The sequence below is a fragment of the Typopeltis vanoorti genome, chromosome 14 (assembly GCF_054136105.1).
Source record: "Typopeltis vanoorti isolate ZY-2024b chromosome 14, IOZ_Tvanoo_1.0, whole genome shotgun sequence".
In the NCBI taxonomy this organism is placed as follows: domain Eukaryota; kingdom Metazoa; phylum Arthropoda; class Arachnida; order Uropygi; family Thelyphonidae; genus Typopeltis; species Typopeltis vanoorti.
Window position 1 is genome coordinate 94,870,273 of NC_143562.1, and position 23,072 is coordinate 94,893,344.

Sequence of the window (23,072 nt, forward strand, 5' to 3'; positions counted from 1 at the left end):
TTAAAAACGTAGTTTTATTACTTAAGAACCACGACTGTTTATGTAAACTTTGTTGAAGGAAGTTATGCTAGTAACCGGAAGTTTTATTGAGTCTTATGCCGAATATTTGATATACTGATGGCGCAGTCTGACAAATAAATTTTTCAGTGTTCATAGGCATACGACTAATAAATATGGAAAATGGATAAACAATAGTAAGATAGAGGAAGTAGAGTAAGAAAGGAAATTATATATAAAATTAATAATAACGGTAGCAATAAATAGCTTCCGTTTACGATACCTCGGCAGCACAATTGCATCCTTTCCCACTATACTGTTATCTTTCACTCTCCCCAATAATCTCCTGATATTACATTCTCTGCCCTTACATTCTCCTTATGTCCACTTAAATCATTTTTCTCCACAACACTGCTAATTCTCTTGCTTGTGTCCAAAGCATGAATTATCTTACTCATTCTCTCTCTCTCCTGGAATCTCTCATTAACCAATCTTCTAACAATGGAATCTCCACACACTGCTATTCTTGAATCATTTGTTACCTTTTACTCTTTTTACCTCTTTTACCCTTTTTTTCTTTCTTCTTTTCATTTGCACACTTTCATTTGTTTATTTCCATTAAACATCTAATATCACTAAATATTTCATTTTTCATTTTGAATAACTGTCATCAAATCTTGCATTCTGGCAATTTCACTCTCTGTTGCTCACATAGTCTTGCTCTGTCTCGTTCTGCTACACCTTACTTCTGTTTCCTCATTTATACTTCCTTTTTCTCCCTTATCACTTACTTTTGCTCTCTCTCAGTCTTGCTAGTTTTTGTTTCGTTTTCGCTTATTTCATTTATACTAATCTTCATTCTGTCAGTCTGTTTTGCATTTGTTAACTCATAGTCTATCAAAATATTGCACTTTCTGCAAATCCATACTTTCTCTCATCTTCTGTTCAGTCTTTTCCACAACATATTTCACATTTTGCACTAATACCATTTTATTTATGTAATGCTGATTCTGTGGCATGTTTTTATATTCTATGGCTGTTGCTCACATAGTTTTTGTCTTTTTATCTTAGTTGTTGAGACTACTAGAGCATGCTAGTCATTACAAATGCTTGTTTTTTGTCAATCACTGTTATCATAACGGAACACGGCCAATAAATGGAGAGGATATTTATACATCATTTTATCTCTAGAAAGCACTCTGGTGTATTGTAAAGTAGCTTGCCAATTGTTAAACAACAACCTAACATAGATACACAGCAGGCAGTAACTGGCATAATTTGTAACTGCTGACTGATGGAGTTCCTACAAAATTGATAAAATACTGCATGCATCCCATCCCTCCTGTAATCAACACACAAGATCACAACACAATCTCATCCCTTATATTCAGGATATGTTAGAAGAGATAGCTAAAGATCTCTTCAGATGTGATCTCCATGCCACTTTCCAACCACTCATTCAGCTAGCTAGCTACCTTCATCTGTTCTCCTAAAGATCAACTTCATCCTCTTGCACATCCTGGAGTGTATAAAGTTCGTTGTGCCTTTAGCCTTCTTCATACAGATAGGTAGATCAATTTGAAGAAGACAGAAATTACATCTGCAATCATTTGTATGAGAAGTCAGGAGACTGGCAAACTACACTCTGGATACTCCATAGAATTAAATGGAAGAAGACGTTGGTATTACATAGAAATCGCTATTCTGAGAGACAATATTTAGAATCATGATTGGCTATGAAGCACTCCCTTTCAACAAGTATGGCTGCTGGCTGCATTAATTGGCCATAAGGGGAGACAGGCATTCTGAGAACAGATAGCCTGACTTCTTCAAATTAACTTTATGGTTATCCAGTCCATAGAGGGCACTGTTAGGACATTAGTTTGTTTTCAGTTACAATTTGAATTATTTCTGCAATGATTTAATTGAGTGTGTGTTTATCATAGTTATAATTTTGGGCTAAGATGCTGGATAGAAAATCAGTGAAATATTAGGATGTTCAATAAGTTATTTTTATTTTTTTCTCCTCTTGGTATTTTTTATACTGTAGAGTGCTGTTATCATATTCCTTACTTTGCCTGTGTCATGCTCTCATTTGCTTAAAGTTGCATTATGGATCAGTCAAGGAAGTTGCTTACTCATTAGTGCATAAAGAGTAGCATACTCTGATTTCTTATTAGTCTGTACTGATGGTTTACAGTTCTATATCTTGTAGATCAGTTCTGCAACAGAGGTCTTATAGTGAACCATCAGTATAGACCAGTAAGAAATCAGAATACTTCACTCTGGTGCAGGCCATTCAACATTATTCTGTGAAATAAAGGTACTTTAATTTCGATGTCCACTTGTGTTGGATCTTCAGCCACATTGGGATAAAAGGAAATGAGACTACGAATTCAGCTGTCAGCACTCTCTCTACGTATTGATTGTTATGAAGCATATTAAGCATTGGCAGTTCACTGTGTAGGAACAGGAAAAAGGAAGTTTCTAGTAGCCTCTGTGTGGGTCACAGTCATCCTAAGAATACATTTACTGAGGTTAGATCGTGCATTGAATAATACTTGTCTTCTGTTGAAAGTTTTTTTCACTTGGTTATACAATAAATTAAAGATGCCAAGAAATTATATTCTTGGTTTCATTCTTTATCCAAGTGTAAGCAAAGTTTGCGTGTGAAGTAACTTCACGACTGGACCACTTGTATATAGAGGCTAATAACTTCACATCAGTTGCTTTAGTATCCCATAATGTAATGCACATATCCTTGCAGATGCATATAATGCTATGCATTATGGGGAGAGCCACTACCTAGACCGGTTTTGTCCTCTATTGAGGTCTCATCAGTGGGAGCCAGTCCCAGAAGTGATACCATGGTTGAAGTAATGCAGAAGTTATATTTCCATATACATCATCATCATCAAATTCCTGTCATGTACCCTCAAGGGGTGTACAGGATATGACAGTACTACATGAAAAAAATTACATCATTACTAACTTCCTATCTACAATTTTCCTCCAAATCAGTCTGTTACTTGTCAAGACTCCAACATTATCAGATCTTATATTTCTATCGTCTAAGGCACTTTGTACCGTATCAATCCACCTATATCTTGGTCTTCCTCTGGGTCGTTTTCCTGCCAACCTGGCAGAGAACACTTGTTTTGCTAATCTTTCCTCTCCCATTCTATTTAAGTGACCATACCATCTGAGATTAGCTCTGCTAACGCATTCCTGGATGCTGACAATGTCAAGTTCTTTCCTAATATCCTCATTTTTAATATGATATTGCCATTGATGCCATCTGTTCACGCCTATAATCTTTCTCAGGACTCTCATATCTGCGGTCTCTAGTCTTTGGTCAAGTGTTTTACTTCTGACCCAGCTCTCAGATCCATAAGTTAAAATTGGTTTGAACACAGTCTTGTATACAGCTAATTTAGTGTTCCGACTAATTTCTTTCTGATTCCATATGAATTTATTCAATTGACTTCCCACGATACCAGCTTTGCTGATTCTGTTGTCTATTTCTATATTTAGTTTACCATCTTCAGTAAAAATTGTGCCTAAGTAGCTGAAATGTTTTACTTGTTCCACAGGTTCTCCATTCACAACACAGTTGACATTTTCAATGATTCTGCCTATTTTCATTGTCTTTGTATTTTTATTGCTGACCTTCATACCATATCTATTACAACAGCTATTCAATTTAGTCAGAGAATCTTGCAGACTTGTAGCAGATTTATTTAGAAGTATAACATCATCCGCATAAAGCAAAGAGCTGACATTAACATCTCCAATTTTGATATCAGGTTGAATACCACATTCCTTCATAATGTGATCCATATAGATAATGAATAACAGAGGGGATAATGTACATCCTTGTCTCACACCAGATTTAACATTAAACCATCTTCCTGTACTTCCTTCAATTCTAACTGCTGACTTGCAACTCAAATAAAGACTAAGTATTGCTTGATATAATGCCCCATTGACACCATATAACTGCAGCGTATTGAATAGCTTCTCTCTTGGCACCTTGTCATATGCCTTTTCCAATATTTCCATATACAATATTGTATATTTCCATATACAAGTAGTCAAAAGGTGTCACACCTTATTACTGAAAAAAACTCTACATTTTAGTAATAAGGTGTATATGGTCATGTGTATGGTTGATCTCATTCTATTATAGCTTGAGCCATGTACATGCAGGATGATCATTTTGGATTCAGATGTAAGGCATGAATTTTTTTATTTTTAATTTACACAGCCATGTCTTAATCATAATTATCTTATTTGTAATTACTGTATTCAACTTTTTACATCTGATTGATTATACATGAGATTAATAAAACCCTTCACTAACACTAGTTGAGGATGAAAATGGCATGCTTTTAACTGGAAGGATGAATCTTGCAGCTTTTGCATGATTATACAGCTTAACCTTTTCTCAAAAGACAGCAGCCTTAAATTAAAAACTCGAAGACAATACAAATGGTATTGGATGAAGGTGACTTCCCTATTTTAACAGAAGAGGTATACTGGTATCCTAAGGATGAACAATATTTCTGAAGATCACAACTGCAAATTCAGATGAATTAGCTTGTGGCACTTTGTATAACTGATGATTTCGAGTAGAAAGCTTGTAATCGAATCGCATTCAAAGGTTTCACATGGTAGCACTCATCAGGATAAAAGGCTATGCTAAGTGAATTGTGTTTGAAGGAAGTTATTTTCTTGAAGGAATAAAGTTGCAAGCTTTAGATGTCTTGTAATATCTGAAAGACATCATCGGTTCCCAACCGGTGGTATGCGTCCCCCCCGGGGGGGTACGTGCTGGGCCGTTCAGGGGTACACGAAAAATAATCAGTAATGATGGAAAAACAAGTAAAGTAAAAAAAAAAAATGCAAAACGTTAATTATGGAACAATAAAAGTGAAGTTTGAATCACCGCTGTTTTAAAAACAAGGGGTACAATTTATAGAAATGGGTTTAAAAGGGGTTCCAATCACTGGTCTAGATGATTTTTGTTGATGAACAATGCCACACCACATTGTACGCAAGCAGTGGAGTGGAGATACTTGTGAAGATTGAGGATATTGATTGAATTGAGTGGCCAGCATGCTCTCCAGATCTCAACCCCATTTGAGACACAATAGGAAATGCATTGCTACTCCTAATTCATCTCCAGAAAATAAACAAGACCTTATCCTTGCTCTGAAGGAGGAGTGAGCCATTTTTTCCTCACGAACTCCTGAATCACTTGGTGCTGAGCATGGTATGATATTGTGAGCACTGCATAGCATCAGAAATTTGTAACTTTTGTTAAAAACATATTGCAATTTATTCTGTATGAAATTTATGACACATCTTTTGTGTAATATAATTTATTAGTATGGTGGCAATAAATTTATGTCCACATTTTGCTGCAGTTGGGGAAATTTTTTTCATATACAGGTAAAAATGTAGTTGGTCCTTAGCTTTTGGACACCAGTGTGGAATCAGCAGTTAAGTTACCAGGCATAGATTATTATTATTCCTCTTGTGCTTTATCCCATTTATTTTGGGATTGGCCTTCTTACATGATGCGACCTTACGTGCATGATTCTGACTGACTTGTCACAGAGCTTGACATTGGAGGGGGGGGGTATTTTTGACTGTAGAAGTATGTGTTCATGGGGCTGATTTTCCTGTTCTGGGGGACAAAAAAACATGAATTTCTGAGAGGGAAAACCCTCCACCTCTGTATGAGACTAAGTAACTCACCTTTAGTTTGAAAGAGACCAGATAAACGTTCCTCATGTCACGGACAGGAATTGAACCCAGGTCTTGCCAACCAAAGGGCATCGTCTATACCAGCGCTTCCCAAACTGTGGGCCGCGGCCCCCTTGAGGGCCGTAGGTTTTGTTGAGGGGGGCCGTGAAATAATGAAAACAAATTTAAAATGTTTTAAGACTAAGTAATTTTTTTTATTTTAAAAGAAACGTATTTAACTTTTATTATTTATTATTTCTTTTTTGTTATTTTTTATATTTTAATATCAAGAACTGTTAATATTGACTTTATATATATATATCAAAACTCGTTTTATATTATCACTTTCATCCGAGCTAGTTTTCTGTTACCAATAAAAGTTTCGCATATACTTGACACATGAAACAAAGCTTAAACAAATTCATGTGGGGAGATAGTAACTGCTTGCAGTGGTAAACAACATGCCTCCATAATAGCCACTATACTGCAGCGGCAATAAAAACAAGTACTTTTATTATGCCAGTGAATAAGGTATGAGCAGTCTGTGTAATATATTTCTCAACAAATAGTGCAATTAGAGACAACTGGGATAAAAACACACTAATTAATGAATCACATGTCCCCTCATACACAAACTATGCTGTATAGCCCGAAACAAAACCATATGTTGCATGGGCAAAAATCTAATTATATACTATTGTTATTAATTAGATGTGTGCGAGTTCGATTTCCCAAGGCAGCAATAAAATTTAACTGAACGTGTTAAAATTCATAAAAGTGTTAAAACTAAGTAATATATATATATAATGAATGTTATGGCATTTCACATATATGGAATTCAGTTGAAGAGAGTTAGCATTTCAACTCAATTGTCAGCTATGCTTTTATCTTTCGGTTGCGCGATCTTTTGTTAATTCCGCACCAATCATATGCACGTTTTAATAACCTGCCTTTGCTGTCTGTTTCACGTTAGGCTTAATTACCTTAAAGGGAGAAAAGTCACAAAAGAGAAAAATGTTCCTGGTCTGAGGATCCCTTATTCAGGTAATATTCACTAATTTCATGTTATCAGTCTGTGGTGTGCCAGTATCGGTAAGTGGTGATATTATTTGATCTATTCTACGTTAAAAAATTTAACCCCGAGATGGATAAGTGGCTGATAAAAAAAAAATATAAAAAAAATCCCGGAAACAATCAGAAGAAGCAGAAACAGACTCAAAAAAAAAAAAAAAGGACAGTATTTCATATTTTACCAGAACAGCCCGCGTCGTCTTCAGAACCAAACGATAAGTGGCAAAAAATGTAATATTTGCATTTGATTTTTGCAATATTCACTGTATGTTTTGTATTGAATATAAATACAATAAATATAATAATATATCTCTCTATTACGATTTTGTTTCGAGGGGGACCGTGAAATATTTTAATTTTTGCAAAGGGGGCCCTGACATCCAGAAGTTTGGGAAGCACTGGTCTATACCAACTTAGCTTTGGAGGCTCTACTACTACCACTAATAATTATTATTAGTGGTAGTAGTAGGTTCAAAAGCACTATTTGTGTTACTGTTTATGGATGGATGTAGGTGTTGGATGCTAGTGATTTGTGATGTGTATAAAAGTGTTAATGCTATATCAACTGTGTTGGTATAGTTTCCAGAGTTCGTGTTTTAATGTTCTGTAGTGGTCTATATGTTTTAAATTTCTTGGTAGGTTGTTGAGTAGTGTGGGTATCAGATGTGATCTCACAAACGAACTGTATGAGTTGTTGAAGGGTCTAGGGATGTAAAGAGTTATTGTGGTTCGTGTTATGTGATATGTGTCTGTTGTTACGGTAAGTGATGTTGAAGTAATTTCTCAGTAACATATGTAGTGCTTCAGATTTTTAATGCTCAAGATTCTGTATATCGCTATAAGCGGTTCGGATGTTGGCTATTCTATATAAGATCTCCAAATCACTGTTGACACAGTTTTCCTGTGTAATGGTTCTAATTTTGTTAGGTGGCTTTGATGTGTTTGCATAGACCTGAGTAGAGATTTGCAAATACCATGATATAGGAGTTTTTTTTTATGTTAGACGAAATCATGTTTTTTACTTGGAAGAGTTTTGCTGAAATGATGTGGAGTTTAGTGTGCAGGTATTATATATGTTTTGTCCATTTAAGGTGGCAATCTATGTAAAGGCCAAGGTATTTTACAGGTGATTATGTGTTATTATGTATTATTAACATCTGTGTCTTGGTGCTGTTGATTACAATTGAGTATTGGTAGAAGTATGTTGTGATTTCATTTAGCTCTTATTGTGCTTTAGAGAAAGCAGTGTGGACTGCTAGTAGCGCAGTGTCATCTGTGTACTGAAATATTTGACTGTGTGGCCAGGTCATGACCATCGTTAATGTATATGTTGAATAGAGGAAGTGATAATATCCCCTTGTGGGACACTGTGTTTTATCTGTATATCCTGGCTGTAATATGTACCTATTCTTGTTACTTGTGTTCTGTTTGAGAGAGAGAGAGAGAGAGTTCCTGAACCAGGTATGCAGTGTTCCTCTTATTCCGATTGAGTATAGTTTGGTCAGTAGTATGTCATGTTCAAGTGTATCAAAAGCTTTGGTTAAGTCAAGAAGTATAAGGGCAGCATACTTATTTTTATCGAGGGCTTTGTTTATGGCATTTGCAATCGTTTTCTAATAAAGTGATGGCAGTTTTTGTTCCTGAAAGCTGTATTGGTTTTGTGAGATAATGTTGTACTTCTGTAAGTAGTTCTGTAGTCTGGTATGTGTTATTTTTTCAAGAATTTTTGAGATCGCTGGTAGATTAGCTATTGGTCTGTAGTTCTGTGTGTCATTTCTTTTACCATATTGTAAATTGGCATAATTATCGCAGTTTTTAATTGTGGAATGATGCCAGGTTGAATATTATGTTCACGTCTCAAAAGTATTGGATTTATTTGTGTAAAGTGTGATAAAAGGTCTATGAATCTTATTTTGTCTATTCCTGGAGTGGTCTTTGTTTTAGCTGTAAGAGTGCTTCCTTCAGTTGGTGTTTTGTTACAGGCTGAAAATACATAGTTTGCTGTTCTTGTAGATAAACATCATCATCATACGTATCAAGGATTTAGGCCTAGCATGGCCTGTTCCAGCCTTAGAAGTCATCGTTGAATCGTTTAAGAGGACGTCCTGGTTTTCTTTTTCCTAATGGCTTGTACTTTAAGGCTTGTTTTGGTAATCTTTCTGTTTTCATTCTTTGAACATGTTCCATCCATTTATGTTTATATTTTTAAATTTTTTCTATTACTGGTTCTTGGTTTAATTCTTTCATAATATCTTCGTTTCTTTTGTGATCAAATAGGGTATACTTTGCAGTTTTTCTCATAAACTTCATTTCTGCTATTGTTAATCTTTGTCTTTTTGTTTTATTGTCCAGATTTCGCTTCCATACATTAAGACTGGTAAGGATAATGTATTGTATACTTTTAGCCTGGTTTGTTTTTGAACTAGGTTTGGTTTAAATATGTTAATTACAATTTAAATATTTTAAATATTTTAAATATTTTAAATAAATACAATTTAAATAAACAATTTAAATAGTTAATTACACCTGTTATTTTTAAATATTTTGCAATTTTTACATTTATATCTTTCATTTTCATATGTGATCATACATCCTAGGTAGTTAAATGAATTCACCTGTTCTAAGATCTTGTTATCTATTACTATTTTAGTTCTTGCCGGATCTTGTCCTTTAAAGGCCATAGTTTTTGATTTTTCTGTTGATATTATCATACCATAATCTTTGGATATCTCATTTAGATTTAAAATAGCTTTCTGTAAGTTATCTTCAGAATTTGTAATTATTATTTGGTCATCTGCAAAGAGGAGAGTTTTTAAGTTAACTGTAGGTGGAAGTTTAATTCCTTGGTGTAAATTTTTACTCCATTTTATTATTATTTCATTTAAGTAGATATTAAAAAGAGTTGCTGAGAGGGGACATCCCTGTCGGACCTCTTGGTTTATCTCTCTTGTATATGATAGCTCGTGATTTAATCTTATTTGTATTTGATTATTTTCATATATACTTGTGATAGCTTTTAGGATATTATTTGGTATTTGTCTTTCTTTTAATATGTTAAATAATGTTTCTTTTAACTTTGTCAAAAGCTTTTTCAAATATGTGTTTCCAAATTATATTCTCTTCTTTTCTCTACTATTAATTTTAGGCAAAAGGCTGGGTCTATACATGATCGTCCTTTTCTAAATCCATTCTGTACCTCTAGAATAAAGTTTTCAGAACATTTCATTAGTTTGTTATTTAAGATTCTGCTATATATTTTGTAACAGGAATTTCATATACTGATACCTCTATAGTTTTTAGGGTCATCTCTATTACCCTTCTTAAAGATAGGAATCACAATTGCTTTTTTCCATTCTATTGGGGGATACCAGTTGAGTGAATTTTATTTAAAAATAATGTCTTTTTTTGAATCTTGTTCCTGCATATTTATATAGTTCTGAACCTAGCTTATCTTCTCCAGGTGAATTTCCGTTTCTTTCAGGCTGATTTCTAATTCTTCTTTAGTTATTTCCTTTTCATTTTCGTTAATTGTTTGCCAGTTGTCTTTTTTAAAATATTTGTCTGTCCACAGTTCTGTGTAGTAATTTAGAAATTCTTCTAATTTTAATTCAGTGTTTAATTTCATGTTTTCTTTGGTATCTGCATTTAGGTGTTTCAAAATCTTATATACATTGGGTCTTATTTTATATAAATCATGTTCTAAATTAGAAACAAATTTATTCCATGATTCTCTGTCTTTTTCTGACTTCTCTTTTAGCTATGGCTCTTATTCTTTTATATTCTATTTCATCTTCTAATCTTTTACTGCTTAACCATTTGTGATAGGCTTCTTTTTTCTTTTTAATTATTTCTTTGATTGTATCATCCCAGATCTTCAGTTTTTTTCTTTTATTGAAATTTTTGGTCTTTCCTAAGCTTTCATTTGCTGCTGCATTTAGTATCGTTTTTATATTAAGCCATTCTATTTCTCTTTCTTCATTTTGTTTTATTTTATCTAGATATTGGTTAATTCTTTGTTCATATAGCCATTGTACATTTGTGTCATTCAATAGTCTAGTTTTATAAGCAAATGTTTCAATTTTTCTTTCTGTTCTTGTTACTTGTAGCCATTTAGGTGGTAATCTTAATTTTATTTTAACAAGGAGGTGGTCACTGTTTATTTCATATCCTCTGTGTACTCTAACATCTAGTGAAAATTTTGATATCTTTTCATTTAATATGAAGTAATCTAATATTGATTTCCATCCTCTTGCTGCCCAAGTATATTTATGTATGTCTTTATGTTTATAGAAGGAATTCATTATTTTTAGGTTATTATAAACTACAAAGTCAATCAATTTTTTACCATTTCTGTTTAGAGTGTGTTCTCCATGTATTCCTATATTATTATTAATTTTCGTGTTTCCAATTCTTGCATTTAAGTCTCCTGCTAAAATTATGTAGTCATTTTTATTTATTTTATATATGTTTTGTAGCTGATTATAAAAATCAATATTATCCTGTTCTCTTCCTTCTTCTGGAGAATATAAACAAATTATTGTTAAATAGCCTCTATCTATTTTTATTCTAGCTTCTATTATTCTTTCATTCCATAATTTATAATGTTTTAACTGTTTTGAAAGAGAGTTATGAATCCAAATCATGACTCCTGCTTGTGCTCTTTGGTCTCTGTCGACTCCACTGTATATCACATTAAAATTTCTGTTCTCATAGTTCCTTTTAATTTCTTTTTTGTTTCAGTGATTACTGCTATTTTAAAATTTCTTTCATTTAGTAACTGGTCTAATTTTATTTCTTTATATGCTATTCCTCTTACATTCCAGTTTGCTATGTGTGTTATATTTTGTCGTTTCCATTTTCGTTTTCCCTTTTCCATTCCAGGGTCGTTTCCCATAGATTCAATCCGATTATCTTTTTCTGTCAGCTTACAAGTAGGATTATGTTCTCCATGTCAGGGGACTAGCCTGACAATGGAATAGTTCAGTGGTAGGGCTGCTACCTTAAGGCTTCTGAACTAGCCTTCTTCCGAATTTAAACCCATAGGAGGAATAGGGTATATTGAAAGGGAAAGAGTAGATTATAGAAGAAATATAGTAAGGTTTATAGAGAGGGCATAGTTGTAAGGCCAGAAATGAAAAGACCCCATGGCCCTCAAGTACTGTAAGGGTCATAAAGTAAGAAGAGTTGGCTGAAAAGGCCTTATAGGAAAGATTAAAGTAAGTGGATCTTCCTCAAAGTAGAAGAAGGAGAGGATAGATCCAGCTAGGGCCTCCATGGGAGTGCCGCTTCCCTTACAATCAAGATGATTGCCCCTTATGGCCCTGTTGGTCCACAAGTCCTTATTCAGTATATTCGGACCACCCCACCATATATATATATATATATATATATATATATATATATATATATATATATATATATATATATATATATATATATATATACACATACACACACACACACACACACACACACACACACACACACACACGCACGGGCATGTACACACACACACACATGGTGGGCTCCCCTATCTGCCACCCAGGGGACACGCTCCCTAGGGGTTACAGGGTCCCCTGAGATCTTCAGGGATCACAAAATAATGATATATGCATGCAGGCACTAAGCAAATATGGCTGAAGAAAACAACTGAAGTTGTTTTCTTCAGTAAATAACTGAAGTAGATAAACTTATAGGTTGGAAATACATAACTGTCAGATTCTAGTGAAAGAACAACATATACTAGAATAGTAATTAAAAAAACTTTAATTAATACTTCCTGTATTTCAGTACATTACCATCTTCAGGGATCACAAAATAATGATATATGCACGCAGGCACTAAGCAAATATGGCTGAAGAAAACAACTGAAGTTGTTTTCTTCAGTAAATAACTGAAGTCCTATAGTCCAAGTTGAGTTATTTAGCCACTAGGGGATCCTAAAGGAGCCCCCCCCCCCCCAGTGGCTAAATTGGGTTGTATTGGCTGTTGGGCTGATTTTCTTAGAATGCAAGCTTCCCATATTTGGGACAGTCTCATGCATCCAAATTTGTTGAGATTTGGCGAGTTTTTTTTAGAGCTGAGGCTGATTCGGAATAATCTCTTATATTTATACTTGCTGTGGTAGTAAAGTGGCTTTCTTCCAGCATATTTTGTGGCCGGCGTCCAAACTTGCTGACCATGGACACCCATGGTCAGCAAGTCCCGAGTGGCTGTATTGGTGGAACAATACTGGATATAGGCCTTATGTTCAGATATCCTGGTATTAGCTGTCCTGCCTGTTTGGCCGTAGTAGGACAGTTTTCAACTACAAAGGACCTGGTATACTCCAGTAGGTTTAGGGGAAGTAGCTGGTCTTTGGTGGAGCAGATAAAAGATGCCAATTTTTTATATGATATGTAACAAGTTGTCAGGTCATATTTTTTGAGGATTTTTGTTAGCTTTTCAGAAGTATCCCAGATATGGAATGGTGATAGATTAAGAGTAATCTCTGCTATGAAGGGGGAAATGAATATATGAATACTTTTTGATTGTCTCTGATCCTAGCTGTATTATTATCAGAATATAGACTTTTTTGTAGTGCAATGGTATAGCTATTCTACTATGTATGCTTGCATAAATATATTTTTAATTTTTTTTCAAGAATATTTTAAAGCATTAGCATAAGCATGTAATCTTGTTTAATGTAACAAGTAACATCTTGTACATCATTGCTGTAATGATAATAATGTAAAAAAGAAAAAAAAAAGTACTGTAAGGTAATTCTCCATCAAAATTTACCATTTTTTTGATTACCTAATGCAAATTACTTTAATCTTTATGATTTAAAAAAAAAAAAAGTGGTGGCTCTAATTTCAATGATCTTATGTGGTTTTTCTCACATAATGGTATTTTAAAATTGCATTGCCTTTCTACCAAAAGCTATTTTAGATAATTTTCCAATACTCAAGGGTATATGCAGCTGCATAATTATTACTTTTTAGGTAACTTCTGTAAACAGAAGTTGATTAATTATTAAATTTTTTTATTATTATCATGTTTGTTATTTTTGAATTTCATTTTAGATCATAACTTACAACTATGAATATTAATTCAATTCTCTAAAAATACATTTATTTTTGTTCTGTTATAGTTCTGAAAATGGCTGGGGACAGTGTTGATGAATCACAATTTAAAGGATTTTCCAAATATTTTAACTCTTACACCAATAGAGGACGTGCTAATGTAAGTAAATGTATTTTGATTAAACATTGATAGTTAAATTCTCTGTATTTCTAATGTATGTAAAACATAATAGGAAATTTAGGATTTTATAATTTGGTGTCAAGTTGTAAATATTATTAAATGCTAATGCAGGATTCCTAAACTAAATTATTATTATAATTTAGTTTAGGAATTTACAGATAATTTACAAATAAAAAGATACAGATAAAAATAATTTACAGATAGCTAAATTATTATTATTGCACAGGCACTTCCGTGGAGTTCTAAGACTCATCCTGGGAGACCCAAACTATCAGCACAGTATCTATCGTACCTTTCCTAGAAAGCATTAACAGACAAAGCATTTACGTCTGACTCAGGCAACCCATTCCATTCATTCACCACCCTTCAGACAAAAAAAAATCTAGTTCTCACACCCTTGCTAACCACACTCTTACCCAACTTCTAAGGATGACCTCTGGTTCTGCTCCCTCTAGCTAAGTCCTGAAACATTTTCCCTGCATCAGTCCTGTAAAATCTTTTAAGTTACTTTAATGTTTCTGCATCCTCCTCCCTTTTTTCCCTTATCATCCAACTTTTGTAATCCACAAACCTTCAATCTCTCCTCATAAGGAGCATTCCACAGACCACTCACCATCTTGGTCACTTGACTCTGGATCCTCTTCACCACTTCCTCATCCCATCCCCCAAGAAACCAAGGTGACCACACCTGAGCACAGTAATCCAGATGTGGTTGCATTAAGCATTTATAAAGAGGAATGATAATGCCCTTATTTCTGTATGTTAGTGTGTTCTTCAATAACCAAGTAATCCTGTGAGCTATTATGACTGCTTTCAAAAACTTCAACCCCCTAAACTTCAACTCTGTTTACCCTTAAATCCATGGATTCATCAATTTCCTTAATATGGTACACAATTTGATCTTTGTATCTTAAAATGTATAACTTTACACTTTTCCACATTAAATTGACATCCATTATGTTTTGGCCATACTGCCAGTCTATTTAAACCATTCTGCATCTGTTCTACATACTATCTTGATTAACTGTTATGCTATCCAACTTTGCATGATCAGCAAACAACTGAATATCTCCCTTCAAATTATTTGTTATGTAATTTATGTACAAATTAAACAGTGGTGGTACAAGCACAGAGCCCTGAAGCATATCACTAGTCACCTGCCTTCTGGGTTCTTCTCCTACATATACTATCTTTTGGTATCTGTCCATCAGCCACCCTTTTATCCATATCACTAGTTTCCTATCCATCCCCATTTGTTAAAATTTGCATCATATAGTTCGAGGTGGTATCCTGGAACTATATTTGTAAAATCTTTGTAACATCCAGCAATATCATCATATAGCCATTCCCTTTATCCACTCAGTTGTCACTCTGTTATAAAAAGTTAGTAGATTACTAAGGCATGACTGACCCCTTCACAAAGTCATGCTGCCTCTCAGAGAGTATCATACTCATCCAACTATTCCTGAATTCTCTTTTTGATCTTCCAATACTTTTACAACCACTCCTGAAATACTAATTAATCTATAATTTGTTACCACAGACTTAGATCCTCCTTTATTAAGGAATTATTTTGTCCTCCTTCCATTCTCTTGGCACTTTACCAGAGCTAAGACGAACAGCTTAGTCAAAGGCATCGTCAGTTACCCTACACATTCTCGTAAAATGTGAGCTGATAACCCCTCCAATCCCACAGCTGTATTTGCATTCAGATTTTGCAATTTTCTAAGTGTCTCCAATTCATCAACCTCTGTTCTCACATCAATCCCTGTCACCTCTAACATAACAATATCGTCATCGTCTTCATGTAGCTTCCTCTGTGAGAGGGTGCCACACTATGTCCTTCCAGTTCTCTCTCTGTTGGTGGCTTTCCTTTTTGTTTCTGCATAGCCATAGTGATTCCTGCCCATGATCTTATATTTTCAAGCCATGTCCTTCGTTTTTTGCCTCCTGATCCTTTTCCCGTAAGTTTTCCTTCTAAAACTGTTAGTATCCTATATCCTGCTGAACCTCTCAGTACATCTCTTATCAATCTCATCTTTCTCTGGATCATTTTCTGTAATAAAGATCTCTGTGTTCTCATTCTCTGTAGGACATCTGTATTTGTCACATGTTCTGTCCATGGGGTTTTCAGAACTCTCCTATAGCACCACATTTCAATGGCTGTTATCTGTTGCCTTACTCTCTTTTTTAAATATCCAGGTCTCACTTCCATATGTGGAAATTGGCCACACTAATGTTCTCGTCATTCTTTTCTTTGTCTTGATACTCACAGAATTGAGCAGATCCTTATTTTTTCCAGATTGCATCTTTAGCTATGGCTGTTCTTATTTTTATTTCTTTATCTTCCTTTCCATCTGCAGTAAAGTAAGTGCTTAAATATTTGTATTCTGTTGTATGTTCAATTTTCATATTGTTTATGACTATTTCTGGCTCGGATCTGCTTTCTTTTGAGATTTTCATAAATTTGGTCTTTTTTGCATTTATATCTAATTAAATTCTTTACCTTCTTCAATTAATAGCTGCAGTAATTTGATTAATTTGTTTCTGTTTTCTGCTATTAGAATGGTATCATCAGCATATCTAAGAGTGTTGTATTTTATACCACTGATACTAATTCCTATTTTTTGTTTTTCAATATTTTTCATTACTGTCTCGCTATAGATATTAAATAGATTTGCTGAAAGGATACAACCTTGTCTAACTCCTCTTTTTATTTTCAATACAGAAGTCTCATCGTTAAGCAGCTGCATTTTCTGTTTTGTGTAAATCATTTTTATAATCTTAAGTACATGATCTTCCATGTCTAATTTATCTAATATATTGAACATTTTATTATGTTTTACCTGTCAAAAGCCTTCTGAAAGTCTATGAAGCATATGTAAATGTTTCCATTTCTTTCAAGTGATCTTTATTAGTATTTTTAGTTCCAGGATAGCATTAATGGCTCCCATTTCTCTTCTGAAGCCTTTCTGTTATTCACTCAATTCACCGCTTAAGGCTCTTTCAATTTGTTTGTTAACAATGGTTAAAATGATTTTAGATGCATGGGATATTAGGCTCATAGTTCTGTAATCCTTACAATTTTGTGCATTATTTTTTTTTGGAATTGGTATGCAGATAGATGTTGTAAAAACTTCAGGTATTTGTATTGTTTTATAGATGTCCTGAATGGATTCCACTAAATAGTTATTATTGCCAGTCAAAGTTTTCAGCAGCTCAGCCAGAATATTATCACACCCAGGGGATGTATTTTTAGGAAGATTCTTAATAACGTTCTACCTCCTTTCTTGTGGGTAGAGTGGTATCTGTTGTTACATTTAACTTAAGGTATCGTGAATCATCTAACATGATACCGTTATCATCATCATAGAAATCTGATAAGTACTCCACTCATCTTCCATTTATCTTTTCCTTATGAATGAGTATGTTTCCATTTTTGCCCTTTATGTTATTAGACTGTGTGTACATTTTGCTTTTCCATTAAATTCTTTCACTTTCGGGAATGCTCCTCTAGTTTTGTTCCTATTTTGTCGTCATTATCATCATCATCAAATTCCTGAAATGTACCCTCAAGGGGTGTACAGGATATGATAGTACTACATGTAAAATTTACATCATTACTAACTTCATATCTACAATTTTCCTCCAAATCAGTCTGTTACTTGTCAAGATTCCAACATTATCAGATCTTATATTTCTATTGTCTTAGGCAGTGCTTCCCAAACTTCTAGATGTCAGGGCCCCCTTTGGAAAAATTAAAATATTTCACGGCCCCCCTCGAAAAAAAATCGTAATATAGACATATATTATTATAATATTTATTGTATTTATATTCAATACAAAACATACCCAGCGAATATTGCACAAATCAAATGCAAATATTACATTTTTAACATCTTATATTACATACACATTTGACATGGCACCTTATCTCATATTTTTATATAGATAGATATATTGTACATTTGCAGTACAAGCACATGAAACATAAAATGATTAGTAATAAAGAAAGAATTAAAAACATAAAAGAAAACATAAAAATATATATTAAATATATTACAACATATTAAACATCAAAGTTTAATAACAATTTAATGTGATGGATATATTTCAATACTGCTACACCAATATCAGGTGAAATATTTGAAACTGCAATTCTTAGATTTCTTCTTTGAAATGAAACTTATATGAATAAACAGATATTTACTAATATTCATTAAGCGCCGAAATACGCAGAAAGCAAAATTTGTGAACCCGCACCAATGTGTGATTTTTTTTTTCCATTAAAATATAAAACATAACAAAAAGAAATAATAATAAATAATAAAAATTAAATACATTTCTTTTAAGAGAAAAAAATCTACTTAGTCTTGAAACATTTTAAATTTGTTTTCATTATTTCCTGCCCCCCCCCTCAACAAAACCTATGGCTCCCAAGAGGGCCGCAGCCCACAGTTTGAGAAGCACTGGTCTAAGGCACTTTGTACCGTATCAATCCACCTATATCTTGGCCTTCCTCTGGGTCGTTTTCCTGCCAACCTGGCAGAGAACACTTGTTTTGCTAATCTTTCTTCACCCATTCTGTTTAAGTGACCATACCACCTGAGATTAGCTCTGCTACTGCATTCCTGGATGCCGACAATGTCAAGTTCTTTCCTAATATCCTCGTTTTTAATATGATATTGCCATTGATGCCATGTGTTCATGCCCCTAATCTTTCTCAGGACTCTCATATCTACGGTCTCTAGTCTTTAGTCAAGTGTTTTACTTCTGACCCAGCTCTCAGATCCATAATTTAAAACTAGTTTGAATACTGTCTTGTATACAGCTAACTTAGTGTTCCGACTAATTTCTCTCTTATTCCATATGAATTTATTCAATTGACTTCCTACCTATTTCATTATTTAATTTATCATCTTCACTAAAAATCGTGCCTAAGTAAATGAAAAATTTTACTTGTTCCACAGGTTCTCCGTTCAAAACACTGTTGACATTTTCAACGATTCTACCTATTTTCATTGTCTTTGTCTTTTTATTGCTGATCTTCATATCATATCTATTACAACAGTTATTCAATTTAGTCAGTGAATCTTGCAAACTTGTAGCAGATTTATTTAGAAGTATAACATTGTCTGCATAAAGCAAAGAGCTAACATTAACATCTCAAATTCTGATATCATGTTTAATACCACTTTCCTTCATAATGTGATCCACATAGATAATGAATAACAGAGTGAATAATGTACATCCTTGTCTGACTTCGGATTTAACATTACACCATCTTCCTGTACTTCCTTCAATTCTAACTTGCAACTCAAATAAAGACTAAGTATTGCTTGATATAAAGCCCCATTGACTCCATATAACTGTAGTGTATTGAATAGCTTCTCTCTTGGCACCTTGTCATATGCCTTTTTAAGATCGACAAAACTTAAATACACATCTCTGTTATATTCCCATGCTTTCTCGACTATTTGTCGTAAAGTGAAGATCTGATCCTGACAGCCACTATTTGGCCTGAATCCAGCTTCTTCTTCACTAATCTTTTCTTCCACAATTCTTCTCAACTGTTTCTCAAGTATACTTGCATAGATCTTGTCAGGAACACTCAGTAGTGAAATACCTCTGTAATTCTCACATTCAGTTTTATTTCCCTTTTTATATATGGGTACTATTAGAGCTCTACTCCAATCATGAGGAATTCGTTCCTCTATCACGGCATTCTGAACTATGCAGTGCAGCCATTGTAAGACTTTTATACCACCATACTTCAGCATTTCTGGTTGAATATCATCTACTCCTGCTGCCTTTACACATTTCAAACCTTTGATAGCTTTTTCTACTTCAAGTATGGATACGTATTCCTGACTGTATGCCTGTTGAGTGTTTTTTATCACTGTGCTGTCATCACTGCTTGTTTCATTTAGCAATTTTTCAAAGTAATTACTCCATACTTCAAGGATATCCTTTTCTCCCATTTTCATGTCACCTTTATCATCTCTAACTCCTTTTACAGCACTCTTTCCTCCATTTCTAAGCTTCTTCAACAACCTCCAGAGAATATCTTGCCATCTTCTTGATATTTATTTTCTATGTTCTTGCGAAAGTCCTCACATGACTTTTGTTTAGCTAGTTTTACACAGTGTTTAGCTTTCTTACATTTGTCTCTGTATTCTCTAAGAGCACAAGCTGACTTATTTGCCAGGAATGTTTGATATGCTTTCTTCTTTTTCTTCACTGCTTCTCTAACTTACTGTGTCCAACATGAAGTTCAGATTTTTCTATTCTTGCAGACATCCTCACCACATGCCTCTCTGGCTGAATCACTCAGAGTTTTCTTCAAGGTTTGCCACTGAATCTCCAAGGTTTGGTTCTTGTTCTCAAACTTTTTAATTTTTTCTTCAATAATCTTTGTGTATTTTAGTCAACAGTTCACATCTGAGAGCTGCTCAACTTTTATTTGCTTTAAAACTTTCTTACATGTCATTCTTTTCAATATGAAATTCAATTTTATCTTGCTCAAGACTAAATAGTGATCACTTTCAATTTCCAATTGTCTGTACACTCTGGTGTCCTGCACCAGGGAGAAAACATCACTATCAACAATAAGATAGTCAATGAGGCTTTTCTTATTCCTTGCCTCTTCTCTCCATGTGAATTTGTGCACATTTTTATGTTGGAACATGGTGTTAGTAATAACCAGTCCCTGTCCTGAGCAGAAATCCAACAGGTATTTGCCATTATTATTAACTTTGCTCTTTTCTTCAAATTTTCCCAAAATATTTTTGTATGTCTGACAATCACTTTCTACTCTGCTATTTAGATCCCCAACAAAGACCAACTTTTCCTTTTTCATTGTGTCAGTAGCTTTCTCTAGAGCCTTAAAAAAATTCCTCCACTTCTACCTTAGTAGAACCTTCTGTGGGATCATAGGCACAAATATGTCTCATTGTCCAGTTCCCCATTCTCATATTTGCCCACATTACTCTACTTGAGACTGACTGCCATTAGAAGATTAGCCTCGTCTTTTGTGTTGAATATGATTGTCATTGCCTGAATATAACATTTTGTATTTATTGTTCAGAAAGATCTCACTAGTTTTTGTCTTTTTTGTTTCAGTCACCCCTATTATGTCGATCTGGTACTTATCTAATTCCTCAGCTAGCTCCACTTCATTGCCATTCAGGCTTCTTATGTTGATAGTACCGATCTTTAACTCTGGTGATATTGAGTTTTGGCTGTGTTTTCAGATGTTGTACCATCATTTTTATATTGGTTTAAGCCAATAAGGATACAATTTTGTCGGCTAATTCTTCTATCTCAGAGCACTGCCTATTTATCCAGTTTTCTTTCAATCTTTTACATTCTTTTATTCAAAGTTTTATATCTTAACCTTTTTTCTTCGTTTGCTCCTCTTTTCTGTGTTCTTCTTTCGGTAATATGGTTGATTACCTTTTGAGTTATCCATGGTTTTTTCTTTTTTTCTTCATGTTCATCGATGTGTTTTTAGCAGATGTTATGATAGCTGCTTGTAGTCTATTTCACTGAGAGGATTCATTTTCGTTTTGCAACTGTGCAGACAGCAGTTCTGAAATATTTTCATTAAATTTTGATTTTACTATCAGACTTTGTAACATTTGCAGATCCCATTTTAGGAGTTGACTTCTTTTAAATTTTATTGTTTTCAGGTGAATATTCATCTTCATTAAGACCAGTCTATGATCAGATCCACAGTCAGCACTTGGCATCACCTTTGAGTTCCGCATTCCATTGAAGTAACGTTTACTGACTACAATATAGTCTAATTGATTTTTGTATCACCCTTGCAAAATGTTCACTGATTAGCCGAACAATTTTGTCATCTTCCATTAATCCTCTACCATCTGTGCTCATTAAAGTTATCCTTCCATAGTCATTCTTTCTTCTACTTGCCACATAACGAAAAAACTTTGGGATTTCCTTTCACCTGTTTGACAAACTTTTTTCTCATAATCTGATTTTGCATTTCTTACCTGATCCTTGTACTGTTTATGAGTTCATTGGTCACCTTTCTCTTTATATATCCTCCACAACATTTTCTTTTTTGCAGCTCATGCTTAATGATACTACTCATCTATTTTACTCCTACCCAATTTACCCTCCTGAGCTTTGGTATATGCTGTGTGATATTGCTTCCTCCAGATATCCGTTAACTCATCCCCATACATGTTTTTTTGCTACGTATTCCTACGTATTTTTCTGCCTCCCAAGTGAAGACCACATGATCACTTTCCCCAATTGGAGGCAATGTTTGCCACTTTAGTAATGGACAGACCTTCTGATCCTATAACAAGAGCCAACATTCTTGCACCCTGAGTCCCCTCCATCACATTCTGCTTCAGGTAATTATCTCTCAGCAAGTGTTATAAATTTCATTTCCTTCTTGTCATGCAATCTTTCCTTCTTCCATTTTGTTCCTCCAAAGTTGAAGTGCCCCATAATAATTACTCAACTTGCACTCATTGTACTAATCTGCTGATGCATTAGCTTCCACATCATCCATGGCACCTCGACTATAGCAGTAACCAGTTTTATATTTTGTCCTGTTGGTCTCAATCTCACACCATATTAACCAAATTATTGCCATCTACCGACTGACCCCTAGTCTTGTTGGATGCGATTCATTTATCAGCAGTACCCCACCCCCTGTCCTCTACTATATCCTCCCTGAAAATACTAAATCTGTCACATTCTATTGTTGTGACTGTGTCATCTGCTGTAGCCCAGTCTTAATGCCTATAACTTTTGGCAATGTTGCTAACTTATGCCAACAACTCTTCTCTTTTATTCCTGATGCTTCTAGCATTAGTATATAGAAATTGTAGCATCCCCTTAGGCCCCCAACCACCTTTACATCCTGAATTGACTATCCCATTCGATATTGTTGCCCAAGAGACTAGATTCCACATTTTTTTGTTCATTCACACACTCATTTGCTTTATGGGTGCCTTCACATACACTTATCT

At 34.2% G+C, this 23,072-nt stretch overlaps 1 protein-coding gene across 2 annotated transcripts in view; it reads left to right on the forward strand.

The window, feature by feature from the left end:
- The window catches only part of LOC150099776 (ATP synthase F(0) complex subunit k, mitochondrial-like), a 55,792-nt gene that overhangs the window by 14,605 nt on the left and 18,115 nt on the right, over positions 1–23,072 (forward strand). For both annotated transcript variants that reach the window (XM_090403955.1, XM_090403957.1), the window contains exon 2: positions 13,952–14,043. In XM_090403955.1, the coding sequence (XP_090260081.1) occupies positions 13,960–14,043 (84 nt within the window). In that variant the 5' untranslated portion in view covers positions 13,952–13,959. The remainder of the gene's footprint in view (positions 1–13,951; positions 14,044–23,072) is intronic.